At 44.0% G+C, this 20,977-nt stretch overlaps 1 protein-coding gene across 1 annotated transcript; it reads right to left on the bottom strand.

Annotated features, from left to right (window-relative positions):
• Positions 1 to 1,225: 1,225 nt before the first annotated feature.
• Positions 1,226 to 16,991, bottom strand: TECTB (tectorin beta). The gene is made up of 10 exons (XM_063103549.1): positions 16,916 to 16,991; positions 16,035 to 16,225; positions 14,559 to 14,701; positions 14,380 to 14,452; positions 8,771 to 8,874; positions 8,540 to 8,623; positions 5,257 to 5,419; positions 3,643 to 3,715; positions 2,402 to 2,434; positions 1,226 to 1,275 (listed from the first exon to the last, which is right to left on the bottom strand). The coding sequence occupies exons 1-10, from the start codon at positions 16,989 to 16,991 to the stop codon at positions 1,226 to 1,228; spliced, it is 990 nt and encodes a 329-aa protein (XP_062959619.1).
• Positions 16,992 to 20,977: the final 3,986 nt, after the last annotated feature.

The raw sequence follows: 20,977 nt of genomic DNA, 5'->3' as shown, positions 1-20,977 counted from the left end.
AGAAAAGAACTCAGAACTCTGGCTTTTCCTGTCCACACTCCAGCTGATTCTCTACCAGGATTGGTTCATTCAGTTATTTTGTTGACAATGTAAATCACAGATATTGGCATTTTCTGGATCACTGTGGGGGCCGCATTATGAGCACGAGCTACCACGTGATTGCATTGGCTGAATTTGCATTTGTGTTTCTGATTTTTTTATTTGTTCCATTCTAATGATGGTTCCATTGTGATAAGTTAATGAGACAAAAACAGATTTGGGCTTGAATGATTAAGTAAAGTTTAAATGAGGTCAGACCATTCCACACTAATGAAGATTTCTTACTGGAGCAAGTAGTGAAAAATAGAGCATTGACCATCACAAGGTATATGATAGGATTGGGTCACTAAGCTCAGAGAGCCTGTGTCATGGGTTACTCTGGAGGCATGTGGCAAGCAGCAGTTTCATTTAGGTGATGCCACATTATTATGTTAAATTAATGTGTTTTATTCTTTTTGTAGTTTTATTACTATTTAACTTGTAATTTGCTTTTGATTTCAGAAATATGAGTCAGCTATAAAAATAAGAAGTTTACACCTATATAATGTTTATGTATATTTACAAAACCCTATAATAAAAAACAAATTAGGTTAGTATTAGGGGCTCTCAAGAATCTGTTTCCTTTATATTACTCAGATTTGAGCAGAAACATCGTATTCCACTCTGATTCCCACATTGTCATTTGAAAGATTGGAACCCTCTGCTTGGGGGCTCAGCTCTTCTGGTCCTTAGGTAGAATTACACAGCCTCAATGACAAAGCCCCTTTTTGGCAAGGTTGGCTATTCCTGTGCATTCTGTATTTAACACTGACTTTGTGTTTATGCCCTACATGCTCCTCAAAATGCTCAGCTGCACTTGGCTGGGTGTGCTCATCTTTTAAAATCAGAATAACTTTCAAACTGCAGCCCTGACTTCGGGATGGGGGATGGAGACTCCTTCCACAGTGGCAGGAGAAGGACTGTGGAATTTCAGGGCCACAGGAAGTAGCAAGAGAAATTGAGACACCAAAGAAAAATGATCACTGACTTCACAAAAATCATTGCAACACGGATTTGGCAAAGTGCTAATCTCTGCTCCCCAACAATGTGGTCTTCTGTTTGTTCTTTTTGGCAGCACAATAAATGTGAGTTTGTCATTCACTGAGGACGACCTTGGGTCGAGGATCTGCAGCTGCCTGGCTACGTCCTATAACACGGCATAAATCCCCAGCATCACGACGAGGTGATAGAAGACATCTGTGAAGCAGAGTGGGTGGGAGAGGTGCTCAGAAGCAGTTCTGCAAGGCCAAGGACGACGCAACAGAAGAGTCAACCCAGGGCTTGTCAGTAGGTTTCCTTACAACTCTGCACACTTTTATGCCAAGTCAATTTTGTTCTGTAGCTCACTTTAATCAGTACGAAGAACCCAATAGATAAACCGAGGTCATGGACCTCTGACCAACAGGAATCTGAACTTTAACAATACAGTGATGGCACATTTCACTGTAGGGCTTTTGTTACAAAATGAGAATCTAGCATTGAAGTTTTAAAAAGTTGATTTACATGATTTTCCTGTAATTATGAGAGCTAAGTCTACATCTGTGAGTTTATTAATAAATGGAACTGTCTTACCCATCTCCTCGCATGGTCGCCTCCTTCTCATGATGCAGGTGAGATATTGGGTCTTAGCTGAAATGTTTCTTCCTCTAAGGGGCTTCCCTGGCTGCTCTCTAAATCATGTCCCTGCACACCCCCCACCCCCATATTTCACACGTATTAGAAAGGACAGGGGACTTGCCTGTCTTGCTCACTGCCACAATGCCTAGAACAGGGCCTGCTACAGTCACCATAATTATGGTTGAGCCTTACTGCATGTTTGATATGTGCTGGGCATTGTTCAGTGAGTGCCCTTAGCTGTGATTAAATAATCCATACTACAGCCGTGTATGATAGGGGCAGTTATTAGTCTAATTTTACAGAGGAAACTGGGGTATAAAGGGGTGAGATCATTTCCCAAGGTCATTCAGTTCATGAGGGGCAGAGCCATAACAACAGGGACTCAAATATTTGTTGAATGAACAGATCATTGGAAATCATGTTTTCCAAATGCAGGAAGCCAAGCAAAGCCACGTGGTGAGGCCTTGCTGAGACTTGGGGGCTTCATCCAGTTTACTCCCAGCTCCTTCCTCCCTTCAGAGCTCAGGGGCCGGTTGGAGAGAGACCTCTCTACCTCTGTCCCCTATGCCCCACTCAGGTGTGCTTTAAAGTGCAATTTTTGGTCCTTAAAGGTTTTCTTGGGGCCAAAGTTAAGCTTCTTTGAAAACACACATCTGCCTTTAAAACCTTGCCCCTTGACATTTCTCAGAGGTGTCTTTTTTCTTACCTGAGAAGCTATAGAGACTCGAAAATCCCCTGCCTGTAGTGAGTAAGAGAGAGAAGGCAGAAGGTTTAAAAAAAAATCAGGGAAGAAATCTCAGAGCTGTTTCTAAAACACACACCTGATTGTATCCTCTCCTGATTGAAACATCAGGCCCCCCGTGGATGTTAGTACAAAGTTTATATCAGGCTTTACAATGGCATCGTCTCACACTATTTTCCCTTCGGCTGTGTAAGGCAGGGTTTGGTAAACTTTCTGGAAAGGACCGGATAGTGAATACTCTCTGCTCTGCCTGCATATGGTCTCTATGCCGCGGATCCACGCTGCTGCTGTAGCCTGCACACAGCTAATACAACTTGCTTTATAGACACTGAAATTTGAATTTCATATAATTTTCGTGTGTCGTGAAATATGGTTCTTCTTTTGATTTTTCATTTGAACCATATAAAAATGTAAAAACCATTCTTAGCTTGCAGGCCACACAAAATCTGGCTGCAGCCTGGGACTTCACTCTAAGGTAGAGCTGCCCAAGCCCCTCCTTCCCACAGGTCTTGCTGTTGTTCTTCATGCCACACAATCCTTCAGGTCATGCCTAAAAGTTGTCAGCAGAGGTCCTCCATGAGCCCTGGACTAGGCTGAATTCTCTTGCCACATAGTGTCATAGTACCCTGCTCACCCCAGCCTCCTGAGTGATCTCTCTTTCCCTTGATGTTTAACATTTTTTCTCCCTGCTAGACGCTAAATTCCTTGAGGACAAGGCCCCGTGGGTCTCGCTTCTTTCTTTCTTTTCTATTTTTATTTTTTGCTTCTGGCTAGCAGGAGATCCGAACTCTTGAACTTGGTGTTCTCAGCACCACGCTTTAACCAAGCGAGCCAAGGGGCCAGCTCCCGGTCTTGCTTATTTCTGAAACTCCGGTGCCCAGCGCGGCTGGATGCTCCACAGAGTTTGGTTGACTTGCCCGTGACATTCCCAGGACGTTTCATTTTCTGCTATTATCGTTCACTGCGTGCTCGGTTTGGAAGCTCTGCCCCCCCCCCCCCAATTCCTAGGGGGCACTTGAATTTACAAACCTCAAGTCCTTAGTTTGGCACGAGCTGCCCCCTACTCCCCGCTGGAAAACTCCAGGAGCAGGTGAAGGTTGTGCCCACAGGCACACCTGGTTTGGCAATTCAGTCAAAATGCTCAAACCCGCTGTGCCTGTGGCCGCAGCCCAGCGCGAACTCAACCGTGGGGGACACAGGCTTACTCCGCAAGGACAGCTCCACCACCAGGACGCCCCCTGTCTGCGCCCGCAGCACGTGCTTCCGCTTGTCGCAGGTCTGGGAGGCAGAGAGGAGGAGAGGGGACAGGAGGGGGGAGGAGGGGACAGGAGGGGGAGGAAGGGGAGGAGGGGACAGGAGGGGGGAGGAGGGGACAGGAGGGGGAGGAAGGGGAGGAGGGGACAGGAGGGGGGAGGAGGGGACAGGAGGGGGAGGAAGGGGAGGAGGGGACAGGAGGGGGGAGGAGGGGACAGGAGGGGGAGGAAGGGGAGGAGGGGACAGGAGGGGGAAGGAGGGGGGAGGAGCGGGAGGAGGGGACAGAGGAATGAACAAAGGAAAGAAAAGAGAGAAAGAAAAGAGGTTTAGGGAAAAAAATCACAAACTGGGTGGAGTCAAAATTCCCTGGTCAACAGACATTAGTTACTTGTTTTTTAATAACCCAGGAGGATGTCTTTCATCCCTTCTCTGACTTGAGTAGAGGAAGGAAGCTTTACTTTTAATTCTTCAAGCTGGAGGAAATCCTGCTGGAGGAGGTCATTGGGTGTGGAAGGGACTGATGCCATTTCTTTTGTTAAGGACCATTTCTTTGGATAAGGCTTTTACTACAGTTATTCTCATCGCAGAGATCTGAGTGGGCACTTACTTGCAAAATGTGTTCCGGTTTCTCTTCCTTCCTTCCTTCCTTCCTTCCTTCCTTCCTTCCTTCCTTCCTTCCTTCCTTCCTTCCTTCCTTCCTTCCTTCCTTCCTTCCTTCCTTCCTTCTTTTTAATGCAGTGTCAATACTCATCCTTTGATCAACTGCAAAATGTCTCTCTCATCTTTTCTCTATCCCTGCACCCTCTGGCTCCTTTTCCTTTTTCTGTTTGTGCTCATAAATGACCATTTTCCAGTCAAATGAATCAATAGAGATAGTGATTCTGATCTCATTTCTGTCCATTACTATAGGCTATGTGGGCAGGTCGCCTCTGGAAACACTGAAGTCTCTAGTTTAGTCCAAATAGACCAGAGATAACAGTTTGGACTTCAGCACTTTTAGGTCTCTAGGGCAGTGGTTCTCAAACTTGAGTGAGCCACACAGTCACTGGATGGCTTGCCACAGCACAGGTTGCTGGGCCTTCCTCTCACACAGTCAAACCAGCCTCGGCCTGTGTCAGCAATTTCTGCAGCACCTCTCTGAAGTGTCACAGGCAGACTCAAAGCTAAAAATACCCACCTTTTGAGTTATGTCCAAAACCTGTCACTGCCACGTAGACCCTGAATTTCCCTTGCACTTTTTCGAAGTATTTCCATGCCTGTTATTATTGTCATTTTACCTGATGTCGCTATCTAAAAAGGGAAGGGCCATCATTACTTGTCACCACTCTGTTGAAAGATGAGAAACCTGGGCCCTGGTGGGTTAAGTGACATACCAGATGGTGCAGGGTGTCAGTGGCAGGGCCGGCAGGGCCTGGAGCGTCTGCCCCTACAGCCAGTGACCTTCCTCCAGAATGCCATCAGCACACAACTACACTGGCCTGGTTATGATCTCCCAGCTCAAAATACAGCTCCTCAAATCCCGATCCCTTTGGGTAACATTCTTCTTCTGGAGAGAGGCGGCTCACCACTGGGCAGGAGAGCTTCTCACTGTCACAGATGAACGTCTCACAGTGTAACCAAACCTTGGACAACTTGGGGATGTTCTGGAACCGGAAGGCATTGAATTGGAAGGTTGCCCTGTGATCTTTCCCGTTCTCATGCACGAGGACTGTTTCATCTGTGGGGCAGCTGCGGGACATGGAGAAAGGGAGAGCGAAACACCACTTCATTGAGCTCTAGCAAGGGCTTTGGAGGCAAATCTGCACAGAGACACACTGCCCTGGATTCTCACACAGTGCTTTCCCCCTTCCACAGCACTTTGGTGGCACCCCACTCGATCCTCACAACTATGAAGTCAAGTTAAGGAGCTATGAGATGTATGATTGCCCCATTCTACAGACAAGGTACAACAGGATGGCAGTGACTTATGAGAAGCCACATGCATGGCGAGTCACATGTCTGTCCTAACAAAGTGAAATCCCTCAAGAGATAAAAGCTTTCTCAGGACTGAGAAAGCTTTTTTATGTACAGACCCCCAGGGTAACACAAGAGAGACAATGGTGCTGGGCATTGCCACAGCACAGGTTGGTCATACTCGACCCATCCCTATGTGTGGATTATGAGGTTTGGCCATTGGAAATTTGAATTTATGTTATATTCTTTCAACTAGACATATATAATTACCTTTGTAAAAATGCAGTCATATTGTTAATATAAGCACAGACAAAAGTGACTGGAAGGACACTATGTAAATATACCTTTACCAAAGGAGAGGAATGGGACCTAAGGAATGTCAATTTGGAGAGTTGGTGAGTAAACAGGAGTGAAAGCTGTGCCTTTGGACCTGGACTTGGGGTCAGAAGCTACTTGTGTTTGTGGTGTCTTCTGAGCTGTGGCCATTTTCCAAGTTATGAAATGAGACTATTGCAGGATCATTTGGTCAATAAACCCAAGATCCTTGTATGAACTCAAGACATGAGTCCTTTAAATAGCTCTTTGCAGCTGGAGTGCCTAGGTGTGGTGTCAGCCAGCACAAAATAACTTAAGCAGAGCTTAGTCAGATGGTGGGAAGGAGGCAGATGGTGGGTGGGCCTAGATGCCTTGGCACCTGCCCCTCCATGACAGCTCCCTCCAGATGGTGGAAGCCCATTGAGAGGTTTTCACGCCATGGCTCCACGAGTCTCCTTCACCACATCAGATCAGCCTTTGAGATGAGTGTGCTGTTTTAAGTGCACTCATGTGCAGGAAAATTGTTGATCATATATCTACTGTAATCTCTCCAAGAACTCTTGAAAACTGGTTTTTCCTACAAAAGGGCCCAGTGTGAACAAAAAATATTTGGGAAGTTGTGGGAGTGGATGTTCTAATTCTGCCCTTTGGCACTGGTCATTGTGCGTGCATCTCCAACCTCAAAGTGCCGTGTCAACTAGGCAGAATGTAGACATGGATCAGGGCTTCTAAAATTTGGCTGTTCTAAAATGCAGGTCTGGATTCACTCAGCGACCTTTTGATTTGGTTTGCAGTGTGCCTGCCTGTATAACAGGCACCCTAGGTAACTCGTGTGTACCCTAGAGTTTGAGGACCCCTTGTTACAGATTACCCCCCAACCACAGGCATTTCTTTTTCTGCCACATTACACATCTCTCAGGTGGGAGCCACAGCATGAGAACTATTTGCAGGGAGATGATTCCATGGATGGAAGAAGCCTTTGCCCTGTGTGGCCATTGCCTAAGAGAGGTTTCCAGTTTCCGATGGTAATTTCAGGTCCCTGTAGATCAATAACTTATTTCAGAATCCGTGAAATCATTTGATTGCACCATTATCAGCAGAACCTAAATGAATCAAATCACTTGACAGATGTGCAGTGAGCACCTGAATTAAACTCCCATCTTGGCTGGGTCGTTTAGGTGTGGCTCTGCCAGCCTGTCCTACCCACGTGTCCAGGAGGTAATGCTGCCTGCACGTGAACCCCAGATCTTCCCTGTACTAGCACTAGACCTTGGGCAAGTTTCTGGACCTGTCTGTGCTTCAGTTTTCTCATCTATAAAATAGTGATTATTCTATGACTAACATTTTAGGAGGTTTAATAAAATTTAAATAAAATAATATTTGTAAAGCACCTACCTAGAACAACGTCTGGTATGTTGTAAGAACTGTACTGTTTGTTAAATAAAAATACTTCAAGGTCCAAAGTAGCTTCACCTTTTTATCTAATTATCTCTGTCCCTGGCCCCTGTGTTTACTTAGCCTGATGGGTTCTGATGAGAACACAGGCACAGTGGTCTGCTTTGTTTGGGGAAAGGCCTACTCTTTTGTTTACAGTTAATTGCATCAATGACGCTCACATCTCTAGTTTAGCTCAATCTCGCCTCTGTTCAAGGTTACAATTCTAAGTATTTCTGGACAATTGTCATCTCAAGCTTAATACGTCCATCCCTGAACTCAGGGAGAATCCATATGCCCTTATCCAGAAATCCCCTCCTCCAACAGCCTGCTAAGTAGCTCCAGCAAGGCTCCTCATCACAGTACACAGATCCGACAACACAAAGCTTTTTCTGTCACATACTCCTCCCACTTCTTGTCCTGTCCTTCCCTCCACCCCATATCCAATTAGTTTCTAAATTTTTCTCACTCCTGTAGAAGTTCTCCCTTCCTCTTATGACCTTCTTTCCGTTCACTTGGGAGCTACAACTTCAGTTCAGGCCTCGTCACCTTTGCCTCAGTAGCTGCGGGGCCTCTGATCTGATCCTTCCACCTCCCATGCACTGTTTCTAAACCACCCTGTGCATGACATCCAGAATTGCTTTCTATGGCGCAATTCCAATGCTTCAGTCCTCTACTCAGAATTTTAAGAATTCCCCATTATCTACTGAATGAATAATACAAACAATGATTTTCTTTAAAGTGATTGGATATTGACAAGGTACTATCTGGTAAGCTTTTCATATGGATTGTCTAATGTAGTCCTCACCATGGTTCTGGTGTCAGACTGATTGGATTGGAACTTAGCCTGTCCATTTCCCCATAAACACACACACTATGGGAACTTATTTATTCTCTCCTGTGCCTCAGTTTTCTCTTCAGTAAAATGGAAATGGTAGTGAGTTAATGTATGGTAAAGCTCTCAGAACAGTACCTGGTACCTGGAAAGCACTGTGGAATGTTTCCTAGTATTTGTTCGTAGCCTATAAGTACATCAGGATGTCTCTGATGTAACACTCCTCCTCTAGGCTATTCCAAGCCAGAGCGAAGAAGCCCAGATACACCTGGCTCTGGGGCTCAGCCCTGGCTGTGGAGAGTGGTACCTACCCTTTGTTGATCAGCTGCCACTGCAAGGGATACATGAAATCAGCTGAAGGTGTGGCCCAACAGCTGTTCAAGACCACTTTAAATCTGGAAATAAAACAAAACAGCATCACCTTGAGCCAGAGAGTCTTACGCATAGAAATGCCTGGTGATTAACAAATGTCTTGGCTAGTCTTTTTTTTTCTTTTATTTTCTTTGTATTTAAAAATATAAGCATAGAGAAAATGGACTTACCTAATGCTTAACCCTTTGGCTTCTACTCCTGCAAACAGATCTGAACCAATTTCGGATGTCTCCAGGACAAAGGGGGCTTCTTTCTTGGTGGTGAACTTGGCATTCTTTGAAAGGAAATTGACACTGGGCATTATGACCTCTAAGGCAGAGCAGTTGGGTACGGCGGGAACAGATGAATTGGGATGAGGTGGGGATGAGCAATCAACCCAAAGGCATGAGCATGTGAGACCACAGAGACCCCTTAAGACCAGAAAAGTTGTACCTTCTAGGATTCTGAGGCCATCTTAGAAAGGGCAAGGACGTCACCTAGATTTGCTGGTCGTGGGGAGATAAACACTGTATGTCTCATCTATGCCAATGAGATTTGGCTCACAAAAATAATGGAATCCAGGGATGTTGACGCATTGTGTTTTATTGAATCACTCAAGGACACAGGGACGGAACACACACAGCCTCTCTCTGCCCTTGTTCACCTCTACTTTTTGCCTGAGCAGATTTCAGCCTGGGTTGGAAACTTTATGATCTGATTCCCGATACAATTAACCACAACAGCAATAACCGCCACAACTTACTGACCACCCACTATATGTTGGGCACCTTTTGCTATACTGGGATAGTCTCTATGTCAGGATTTTCTATAGTTTGAGATCTATTGGTGAACAAGCAAAGATATCTGTCTCCAGTGATCTGACATTCTAGCAGGGGAGACAGACAGACAATAAGTACGTTATATAGTATGTTGCAATAGGATCCAGTATATTATATAGAAAAGCTATAAAAACATGGATAAGGAAGCTTGGGAGTGTGAGGAAGGGCAGGTTGCAATTTTAAACACAGTGATTTGGGAGGCCTCACTGAGGATGTGACATTTGAGCAAGTCTCGCAGAAGGTGAGGAAGGGGACTGTGCAGCCATTCCCGGGGCCAGGGTGTGGTTGGCAGGACAGCGAGGAGGCCAGTGTGGCTCGAGTAAGTGAGGAAAGCTTGGTAGAGAGTGGCGAGGGGTGGAAAGAGGTGAGATGCTATGGGGGGCTGGAGAAGCCTGGGGCTTCAGCTCTGAATGGAGTGGGGAGTCATCCATCAGCATGATTTGAGCACAGGATTGGCAGGTTGTGGTCACTGGCCTGGTAGATGTGGTGTTTGCTTGCATATCCGTCAGGCAGTTCTGGATGGGTCATTAAGAACAACAGCAGTGTTTCCAGTTGGTTTGCCCCCCTCCAACCCCCAGAAAGCTGATTTCTCCATTCTCTGAGTCTTGGGTTTGTTCAACTCAAGTAACAACCTTGAACTATTCTCTGGATTTAGCCTCCAGAGACAAAAGCATTATAGCAGAAGGGCAATGATCCTGGGCTAACCCTAATTCCCACTGCTAACTTGGAACAATCAGGCAATTCAGTCTTCTGGACTTCAGTTTCTCCATCTGCAAAATGGGAGTAACCTTTGTGGCTTTATGTAATAAACGGATAAAGCTTAGACCAGAGTACTATTTAAAAGATTGTGTTTCATGCACTTGGAGATTTGTAGGACTGCGATAGGTAGACAGTGGTAGGAGGAAGTGATGTTCAGTGAGGATATCTAGTTAAAGTGGACTTTTAGCCTGTAAGGGTCAAACACACAGAGACTTTGCTGAAAGGACTCAGAATCGCTTTCATCTCCTGGTGCCTCTTCCATTATTTTACCGACTGCAGGTCCAGCCGGGAATCCCTGACTCAGTCACCTAGAAGCCAGCTGTTTTCCTCCCATTTCCTTCCTGCATCATTTAAATGGTTGTAATAATTAACTAATAATATTCTTGATTGTAGGTGATGAACTAATATAATATGCAGGTGGAAGTGGCATGTTTAGTTTTTAACGTTTCTTGTTATTTTTTGAGATTTGTTATATCTCAAGAAACCATTTCCAAATATGGAAACTAACCTGTGGACCACAATGGAGTTCCCAACCTTGCCAGAGGTACTTCTCCCAACTCCTTCTCCCAGGGACCAGCCAGCAGAATATTCGAATAATACCTCTACTCATAGAGGGACCTACCTGGCTCTGTTATGAAGTGGAGAACAGAACCTGTATCATTAGTTCCATTTCTGAAACAGAATGCTTTTATTGATGGGGTTTTCCACCTTCTCACCGAACAGCTAAGGCAATTCTTAACATGATTTTCCCCTACATGAAAGTTAGGGACCTATTTCCAGATACCTTCACTATACATACATACATACATACATACATACATACATACATACATACAAAATCTGGAAAGTTCATTTTGGCATCCCTGGAAACATAGAAATACAATATAAACTATTCATTCATCAAACAGAATAGAAGGCCACCTTGAAAAATCATGTTATCCAGTCTCTTCACTAGACCAAAACGTTGAGTCACAACTAGCTAGTGGCACAAGTCAAGGATAGATACACCTGGTTTAATAACGGTCCATGTGGAAAAATCTAGGAGTTGTCTTTGCTCACAAGCTCAATGTGAGATAGTGGTGAAAGAAAACTGCCCCAATGTTATTATCCTAGAACATGTTCCTAGAGTCTTCCAGAACCTAGAAGGTCACCTCTGATCCACTGTGCCTTGCATTGGCCAACAAGGTCTAGAATAACATTTCAATTCTGGGCTCCATTTTTTAATAGGGGAACTGGCGGCCTGGATCACACTCAGGAGAAGAGTGATTAGGATGGCGAATGAACCACCAATAGTGAAAAGATGTTTATCTTGGGGAAGATGAAAGATATTGAGAATTTGAAGAACTGTCAGCAGCATAATTACATGACATTATTTCAGAAGACAGAATAAGGACAAATGGGCAGGAGTTCAGGATGTCATATTTCATATGCTGATCTCCACTGGGAAGGCCCAACTCACCATCATCTTTGTAAGAGGTAGGGAGGGCATCCCTCAGCAACCTTGCAGAAGGGTTTTGGGCTTTGGGTGGAAGGTCAAAGTTGATCACCTCTGAGTTTTGTTCTCACTCTGGGAGTCTGTGATTTTGGCCTCTGTTACTTGCATTAGTTCCATCTCAAGCTTTTTCATTTCTCTCTACCTAAAAGGAATGGTCAGGACTGTTTTGACTGGAAAAAAATTAATCTAATCCCATACCAACAATGATGTTCAACCCTATAAAGGTAACAATACTAGAAGTCCTCAGAGCTTCCACTTAGAACAGGGCCAAAGTCTCTAATCATGAGAATGGCTACTTCCTTGGGCATGTAACTTGTGCCAGGCACTGTGGTAATTCTTCTTAAAGATTATTTCACTTAATTCTCATAACAAACCTATGAGATAAGGGCTATTATTACCTCAATTTAACAAATGCAGAGATGGAGGCCCACAGAGGTTAACTAACTTGCCCAAGGTCACACAACTAGTAAATGGTGGAACCCGGCTTCAAACCAGTGGTCTGATGGCAAGGTCCATTTTCTCAACTGTAGCACTGGGCCACTTTTATAAGCTGACTATCTGCCTTTATTTTGAACTGGGAATCAAAATAACTTCTCACTAGGAATAGCAACCATGGACCCTTGGCAAGAGTGAGTGGAAGGGGGATGGAGAGAAATGAGAGGAAGCATGCTGAGTAAAACTGGAGCTCTCGGAGCCCAGCACTCGGAGCTCTCAGAAGCCTAAGCAATTAGCAGCGCTTTGACTTCATTGTGCTATCTAGGGCACAGCTCTGTTTCTGGTAATTTGATGGAAATATATGCATGGAGCACTTGTTGCTTCAGAAACACACAAGAATGCTCTCAAAGCAAAAGGAGAAGAAAATACCAGCCGCATGGATCAGGCACAGGAAACGAAGCCCACAGTGGGAATGTTAACTGTTCCAAAGCCTCCGAACAGTGGGCCCCTCTTGGCTGAGGTCCATTTGTCCTGGAGGAGCCTTGGTGAGCTTCAGTGGGGAGAGAGCTTAGCCATGTTTCTTTAATAGTTCGAGGAGTTTGTCTGTCTGTCCAGCCCAGAGGATGGCCAGGGTGCTACTGAGGACATGCCTCTTAATTTTTTTTTTAAAGAGAATAAGCTCCTTCTAGTTCTGAGATTTGATGTTTATGTCTGAAACTCAGTCCAACATGGCTGATGGTGGGTGATGATTTTTGACAATCCTGGTGTCACTCCATTGCCAACTGTTGTAAAACCGTCATAGGCTCATATCTATAATTTTATCTGGTTAAAATAACAATTATTCACTTCAGGACAGGGACTCAGTAGTAAAGGCAGCCTGTGATCAGAAAGTCCCCCAGACTGTTGTCACTGCCTGGAAGCCTGTTTTCCTCTCTGGACAGCCTTCATCAGTGACTACAGTGATGTACTCTCGCCATCTTTTCATTACCCTGGTGGCCCCTAATTATAGGTCAAGGGGCTGGGTGAGATTTTTTTTCTCAAGATTTAACCACTAGTGGTGTGTGGCCAGGGACAGACGTCAATTTTGTGGGACCTTGAAGCTCTCTTTAATAAACAGAATCAGAATTTTGAGTACCAAATTAGACACAGGGACTTGAAAGAGGCCTGTGCAAGTGAGGGGTCCTGAAACTTAAGTTTCATTCCCTTGACAGTAAGTGAAGTGACCATGTGACGCTAGATCTGTGTTCTAGTCTGGGCACGGCTCTGAACTACCTGTGGGATCTTGGGAAAAGCACTTCCTCCCTCCCTCTGGGCTTCAGATCCTCATCTACAAAATAAACTAGGTTATTTTAAGATCCCTTCCAGCTTGCACCTTCTGAGTTCAGCAGGGTCACCAGCTTCCAGATACCAGGGACAGCAAATTCAGAGTTAGTGGAGTTCCAGGAAGGATAGCTTTTTCCTTTGTGAAATGAATGGGTCAGACATGTTGTCTTCTAGGGATGTTGTCCAGTTTTAATGTTCTATGTAAAAGTTTGTATTTCTGTCTGCATCTTCCTCTAGCCAGCTGGGCCAGTGTCTCTGTGTGCGTGTGTCCTCCCTGGAAGCTGCAGGTTTATAAAACAAAGCACCCCTTCTGAACAGCAGGGCAGCTGCATATTTAGTTTCTCTGGAGCATTTTATTAGCATATGGCCACTGCATATTTAGTTTCTCTGGAGCACTTTATTTTGAGAGAAACTAAGTGTGCCTTTAACGTTGATGTCAACATAGGCAGTGTGCCAAAATTAGACAAGGAAGAAACCCACTAAGTGAAAGCCTTTGGAGAACAAAGAACTAGGCAGCAGAGGCCAGCCCCAACCCTTCTCCTTAGTTCTGTCCCAGGCAGGAAGCTCAATACTCTGTGCCAGATGTTTTAACAAGAGCTAGATCCTAAATATGAATCTCTGGAGTGGGTCATAGTGGAAACTAATCTTGATTGAGAGTCAGACATTGGCCATTTTACTACTGACCTTATCTCAGTTTGCTTAATGGCAAAATAAAAAGGTTGGCAGTATACCCTTGTGGCACCTTTCAGCTCATCTATCCACTCTATGAATCTGACTTACTGCTGCATCTAGTCTTTAAAGATGTTTAAATCTAATCCAAACTTACATCTCGGCTTGAAATCAAGACAGGGCTCTTCATAGAGCTTGGGGAAGAGTAAATCCCGAGCAAGCATCCCATCATCTCTTGGAAAGCCCAAAGGGCAGTAAAGGGAACCTGGAGACCACTTACAGTGTAGAAGTTGAGAGACAACTGGCTTTCAAATGTGCCTGTGCTCCCGTTCTTCACGTGAACGGTGGCCACTCTGAAAAGGGGAGAGAATTTTGCATAAGGACTGAAACATGCCTGATTGACAGGGACTGCAGCGCACACGCAAGGCAGCCAGCCCTCCACTCCTCAGAGCAACTTACCTCTGGTCAAAGGCAGCCTGGTTTACCAGGTAGGTGGAGTGGTAGGTGCAGGAGAAGGAGTAGTTGACAGGCTGGTTTTTCACGATCACCGTGCTGTCGTTGGAAACGATGTGGCTGTAGAAGTGGTAGATGGGTGGCTTGTACTGGAGAAAGGAAGAAGGCGGTCAGGGTGGCCCCAGGCTCCCACGACGGGAACGAGGGTTCTGGGAAAATGGATAAAGTCAGCTTAGAAAAAAGCCCAATGGGGAGACATGAGTGTCTGTCATTGATAGTAGCACGCACTCTTTTATCTGTGGGTGAGCCGATCATTTTCAGAAAGAGTCCTCGAGTCCGTTCAACTAAGATTGTTTAAAATAATTTAGGTTGATGTTGTATGTTTAAAAAAATCCACATAGCAATTGGGCTTCTGACCAAAAAAAAACTGGCTTGAGAATCTCTATTTTCTAACACAACTTTTTACCCATTTCCCTTGTCCAAGTTTCCTAAGTGAATGCCTTTGCCCATTTCCCAATTCTAGAACATAACTGTCTCGTTCTTTGCTCATTCCTTCTTCCAACCATAAGCACTCTTTTTGAGAACCTTTCTTTTGACTTATTGGACTCTAAAATCACAGAATATTAGAGCTGAAAGGGATCTTGAACATCCACTTAAGAAGTGCCTGACCTGAGACCACACAGATGGTTTCTGGTTTGCCTTACCAGGATATACTCAAAAACATGAGGTTTTGTTAATCATGCCCATGACTCTTCCCACTAAATCACTAAATCTTTGTTATACCTTTAGGAAGAGACAGAGGAAGTGGCCCTGGAAGCTTCTGAGCCCCAAAGAAATACAGTCTTCTGACACTCAAGGCATTAGGAATGCTGGACTTCAGCAGGTGGGTCAGGAGACCGAGCCTCCCTCACGACTACAACCCTATGGGTTCTGTGGCCCTGCACTAGGGAGAGCTCAGATTTCTTCTCCGTCATGTAAGGATACTTGGCAAGAGGATGTCTGTGGTTCCTTTCAATTCTCTGATGTCTTGTCCTGGGTACTTCACAAGACCCAGTTAAGAACTGTGATATACGTTAGTCACTCCTTTAAAATGCTCTTCCAAATGCACTTTATCACCACTTCAAAGTCTTAGGCAGAGGATGGCCCACCCATCTGCCCATCCAACCCAGGAAGCATGGCCGCTTCTGAGCACAAGCTCAGAACTCAAAGTGGGCTGGAGGCGGGGAATGCTCTTTGTTTTACTCACAGAAGGTGGCCTCCTGGCTTCAGCAACAAATGAGAATAAACATCAAGCCAAAAGAGTCATCGAAACTAGGCAGAAGAGGAGTTTAAACACCAACATCCCAGAAAATTTGGGAGTCAGGATTGACCTTTAAAAGAAAATTGGTAAATTCTGAATCCTTTTAGGATGGACGGCAAACATCATTCTTGGGCCCTGTTGCCTTGTCTTAAGCAACTCTGCGTTACGTGGCCTGGTCTTACCTCAGACTGGGTTCCACAGTAGGACTTGTTTTTAGGTGATAAATCTGGGATTACAAATTGGTAGTAACCTCCTTCTTGGACCCCATTGTAACACAGCCCTCCGAGGGCCAGTTGGTGTAGTTCCCATCCATAGGGACACTCGGGGATTTTGGTGATGATGGTTTTAGGATAACAAAACACGAGAATGACATCTGGAAAGAGCACAAAGGGTTTGAAATCAAGTGTGGTAATCACATTAATCTACATAGAGAACGATGGATTCCAGCCGCACCCGAACATTCAAAGCAGTTGGTTAAAAACACTTTTCCCACTGTTTTTCACCAGCAGCGATGAAGTTTTCCTCAAACTTCAGACATTGAAGTCCCACTTTTATAGTTTTTGCTACTTTTTTTTAATAAATGCACTATACTTGATATGTATTTTAAATGGGTCCACTTTTAAACTTTAACCTTATTTTAAGGAATATGTCTGTAAAACCACAGATTGGATGTATTTTATATACATATAAATCCCCATGAAAATGAGCACATGACTTAAAATTTAAAAATGTCCATTTCATGCACAATATGGTGAAATATTGATGTGTAGCACAGGACTGAAATTCAGTAGTCAAACAAAAAAAATGTGCAGATGTTTTAGATAAAGATATAGGTATATAGATAGAGAGAGACCATTCTCTAATTTTGAAAAATGTCTAAGTTTATGTAATGCATTTTTGCTTCTTGTGGGAAAAGTCAGCTTGGCACTGGGGGGCTTACATGCTTCTGTTTGGCTACGTTATGGCGTTTTCATAACAAGGTGAGCACAGAGATCTGTTCATTGCAAAGGGAAGCTCCAGGAAACTTTCCTTTCCAGGAAAATGGCCTGGCACCAGGGCGTACCTGCTTTGTTTGGAGTGCACGATCTCGCAGCGGCTTCGGCGAAGACGGCCAGCAGGACGACGGCCCTCAATCCCATTGTTTCTCAGAACCTGGTCTTCTCCAGGTGGCGGAACCAGCTGGCCAAACGTTTATGGTCCTTCCAGCACCTCGATCATTCTAGGTCAGAATCATAAGCGGAAAGTTAAAATCATGGTTAAGAACAAAGCAGCCCACCCAGTCGTGGCGGAAATTTCCAAGGGAAATTGACGATACCGTCTCCTGTTCCTAATTGTTCTTTGTTAGTGCTGAGAGGCCAGAAGAGCGGCTCATACCACTGGGAACGTCAATGACCAGAGCGGTTGCTTATGTCCACGACTGTTTCATTCTCTCTGGGCTGTGGGATCTGCCTCTCGGTTGCTCCCCAAATCTCCAGCCCCAGTCCTAGCTCGACCTTATATAGCCCGAGACTGTAAAAGAAACCAGCTCCAGATAAATCACAATGAGCGTGCATTATCCACTGCAGGGGGAATAAAAAAGATACTTGCACAATAATCCGATGGGAAGCTCAGTTACCGCTGAGTCTAATTTCTTTTACTTCATAGAGTTGGAAACACTTTTTTTTTTTTAACCACTTCAACCATGATTAGAATAAAAAGTTGGATTTTTTCCCACTGTACAAAAAAATAACTGATGGAAGGCAAACTGTTTCTGCACAGCTCCAGGTGACAATTTTCTTTCTTTTATGTCGTGCTTTCTTATTTTTATATGTGGGTGGACTAAACTTTGAACTTAAGGAAACTTAAGTTCAGTATTGTTGTACCTGAAACTCAAACAAAAATAGGTTGTTTGTGTTGATGCGAACATTTGAAAGGTTTTTTTTTTTTCCCTCTGATTTTAAAAAATAAACTCTGACATCTAGAATTTTATCCTGGAATACAACTTTTAATTGCACATTTTCTAGGCTCCTAGGGCTTTATAAGTCTCCCAGAGCAATGACATTGTAGGAAGGACGTTCGAAAGGCTCTCATAATTCAATCCTTAGTCACCCAACAAGATCCCACTGAAAACAACAGAAAAAATGCTGCTTCTGTGAAGGTTCTAGCTGTATTACTGGGACAAGCATAATTTAGTGTTTCAGAAACATTGGATGTGTTTTTTAAGCAATATGTTTATATAATATGGCAGACTTCCCTTATTTCCTTAAAACCTATTATTAAGTTGATGGTATGTTTTACAATGACGGTGTCAAAGAATTAATGAAATAGCCATATGGCAAGCCATTAAAATTTTCTATGACTCAGTTTCCTTCTCTGTAAAATGGAGGCTGTAGCCCTGGGCTGACCTCCCAGGGTAGAAGAACTATGATGTGAAGGCTCTTGTAAACTGTAAAGTGGTAGATAATTAAGTAGATTACATGAAAAGACAACCAACCATATTTGGTAACATGGATGTGTCCTATGAGTTGCTTTTCTTTTTCTTAGAAGTATCACAATGCGTCTCATTGTAGATTTATGTTTCGTGTAACTGAAGCACATCTATATTGTACAACACGTATGCAATGTGTTCTATGAATAAAGACCAAATGGACTGAAGAAGAAAGGAGGAGGGGACGTATTAGCTTTTTAGCACTGGGACTGAGTTTAGTGTGGCCTGGAAACATTAGCACATTTATACTGTTCTCCACAGTTTATTCCTGAGCAGAAAAAAGATCTCACAAGTATGTGTGAATTCTCTGAGTTTCTCTTTCCTAGGACTTGGCTCTGACTCTCTGTGTTTCTTCTTCCCTCTTTTTTATTAAACATTTATTGAGCCCCTTTGGTTCACCAGTCACTTGGCTAAGCCCTGGGAAGACACGGGTGGTTCAAAGGTCATATCTTTCCCTGAGGAATCAGGGGGAGGGCAGGGCACAGAGTGATGGGAATCTGTACTGGAAATGTGGGATGGAGAGGAGGGAAAGGCAGGATTAGAATGCTTGACAGAGGAAGTAACAAGCCAAGCCAAGTCATCAAAGCCTAGAACAGCCCAAGGGCATGAGGAATGGGCCTTTGATCTGACATAAATGATTATTCATCACAGACATTTCAGTATTCCCCTTCTGCAGGGGTTGGGATACGTGTTCCCATTTAAAAAGGATTCTTTCACACATCTTCAAATTCTTTTCAGCCAACTTTGGCCCAGGCAGATCAACAGTATCACTTTATCTTTGACCTAGAAGGGCAGAGTTCACTCATGGAGAGGGTTGCAGTGGAAATGAATGCCTTGTCTGTCTGTCTGTCAGTGCAAACGTCTGTGGATGCTGGCCAGAGGCAGCAAGGTGCTGTAGGGGAAGACTGAGCAATTGGACTCTGCAGTCTGCCTGGAATCTAAAGCCCACCTTGGTCACTATAGCTGTGTGTGCTTGGGCAGCTTACTTAGGTTCTCTGAGCCTTAATTTTCTCCTCTCCTGAAAGGACCTGAGAATATCTATGACATAGTGTTACTCAGAATATTAAGTGAGATATATATCTGTTAGCATGGACATGGCTTATTTGCCTCTATCAGAGCAAGGCACTAGGAAAGCCTTCATTTCTATGCTTAGTTCTACTTAAGAAATCTGAAAGAAGAGCTTATTCGGAGTCAGTCACCACTAAATAGCATACATTATTGTTGTCAGTGCTGACTTACATCACGTGTAACTAAGAACACAGGTTATGGAATTAGAAGTCATGGCTCTGTCACATTTCCAATTGTGCGATCTTGGGCAAGTAATTTGACCTTTGCAAGCCTTCATTTCCCAAATCTGTTAAATGGGGCTTTCTATCTCCTGTGGTTGTTGCAAGGACATAATGAAATAATCACGTAAATTGCTTAGCACAGTGCCCGGCATACAGTAAGCACACAACAAAGATTTGCTGCCATAAAGTGCATTTGTCTGAAGTTGGTATCCTCAGGCTGGAAGGTTGTGTCAATAGTGTTCCCATTTGAACTCTGGATGTTTTCTAATGGTAACATTTTTCTCTTTAGAAGCCCACCTCAACAGAAGAGCAGGTGCTTTTGATTTCTGGAGAAGTTTGATAACGATAAGATTCTGGGACAGAGAAAGAGATCTTGCCTACAGTTTCTTGGAGCGAGGATCCAGCGAACAATCAGGTACATGATACTCCTTTCAAGGGCAAGCTGAATGAAGTTGGGGAAGTGGATGCAACTTCTGTGGCAGGCTGGTCTCTAGATGTTTAATTTGCATAAGAAACAGAATGGGACAAAATGTACTTGGGCCAACCAGTATTTGATACGTGCTCTGATAAAAGGCCAGAGGCTCCTGTTTTTTCTGGTCATTACTCACCATTCCGATGCCCTGCCCTATCCACCTCTTCTCTGCTTTCCAACACTCCTCTCTTTTCCTGAGATGAAGAGGGAGTGAGAGGGGCACCACTGGGAATGGAATCCAAAGCAAAGTCTCCCACTGAGACCGTTGTGATTTCTTCAAACACACAAATAAAAACTGCTTGGTAGATCTTAACAGTCCCAGGAATTTGAAAGAGCCCAGTAAAGAGGGTTTTATGGCAGACTCATCAGAAAGATGAGCTTGTCCGTCCTGTATCTTTCTTTTGTTATTTGCCAAGTAATAGAAGGTTCCATTTGAAGGCTCTGAGGATTTGTGGAAGCTGGCCCAGACACAAAAGTGTTGCCATCTGCAAAATTCCAATCAACATTTTCATTCATAGCTCAGAAACCATATAGGTGATAAGTCATGTGATAAACACCACCAGTATACTCTTACTGAGGTAACAAATGGTACTTTAAAAATAAAGCTAATAAGCATTCATTAAACTTTAAAAAGTTGCTTGATTATCTTATTTTTCAAGCACACTGCTTTGAGTTCATTAAATGTTGAATGTGTTAAATGGACTCTATTGTTTCCTTTAAGCTCTGAATCAAGCCATTTTTTACTTTGTAGGGAACCCTGTGCCAATTTGCAAATGAGTGGGAGTCCCATCCAGGCTTCAATGGCTCTAACCTCACAGCACTCCCAGGAAAGAATAATTCTCCAGAGAAAGCATAGGAAATACACTTCATAAAGGAGAATGGATAAGGGAGAAAAAG

The sequence above is a fragment of the Cynocephalus volans genome, chromosome 7 (assembly GCF_027409185.1).
Source record: "Cynocephalus volans isolate mCynVol1 chromosome 7, mCynVol1.pri, whole genome shotgun sequence".
Taxonomy (NCBI): domain Eukaryota; kingdom Metazoa; phylum Chordata; class Mammalia; order Dermoptera; family Cynocephalidae; genus Cynocephalus; species Cynocephalus volans.
The sequence above is the reverse complement of the archived record's forward strand: the minus strand, read 5'-3'. Positions and strand labels throughout refer to the sequence as shown.

Bases quoted from the DNA above. Each gene is read 5' to 3' on its own strand.
- TECTB (XM_063103549.1), bottom strand. From the start codon at position 16,991: ATGGGATTGAGGGCCGTCGTCCTGCTGGCCGTCTTCGCCGAAGCCGCT. The intron at 14,702-16,034 runs GTAAGACCAGGC...TCCTTTCTCCAG, and splicing joins ACTGTGGAACCCAGTCTGAG to TACAAGCCACCCATCTACCA. The intron at 8,624-8,770 runs GTAAGTCCATTT...TTTTATTTCCAG, and splicing joins GCCAAAGGGTTAAGCATTAG to ATTTAAAGTGGTCTTGAACA.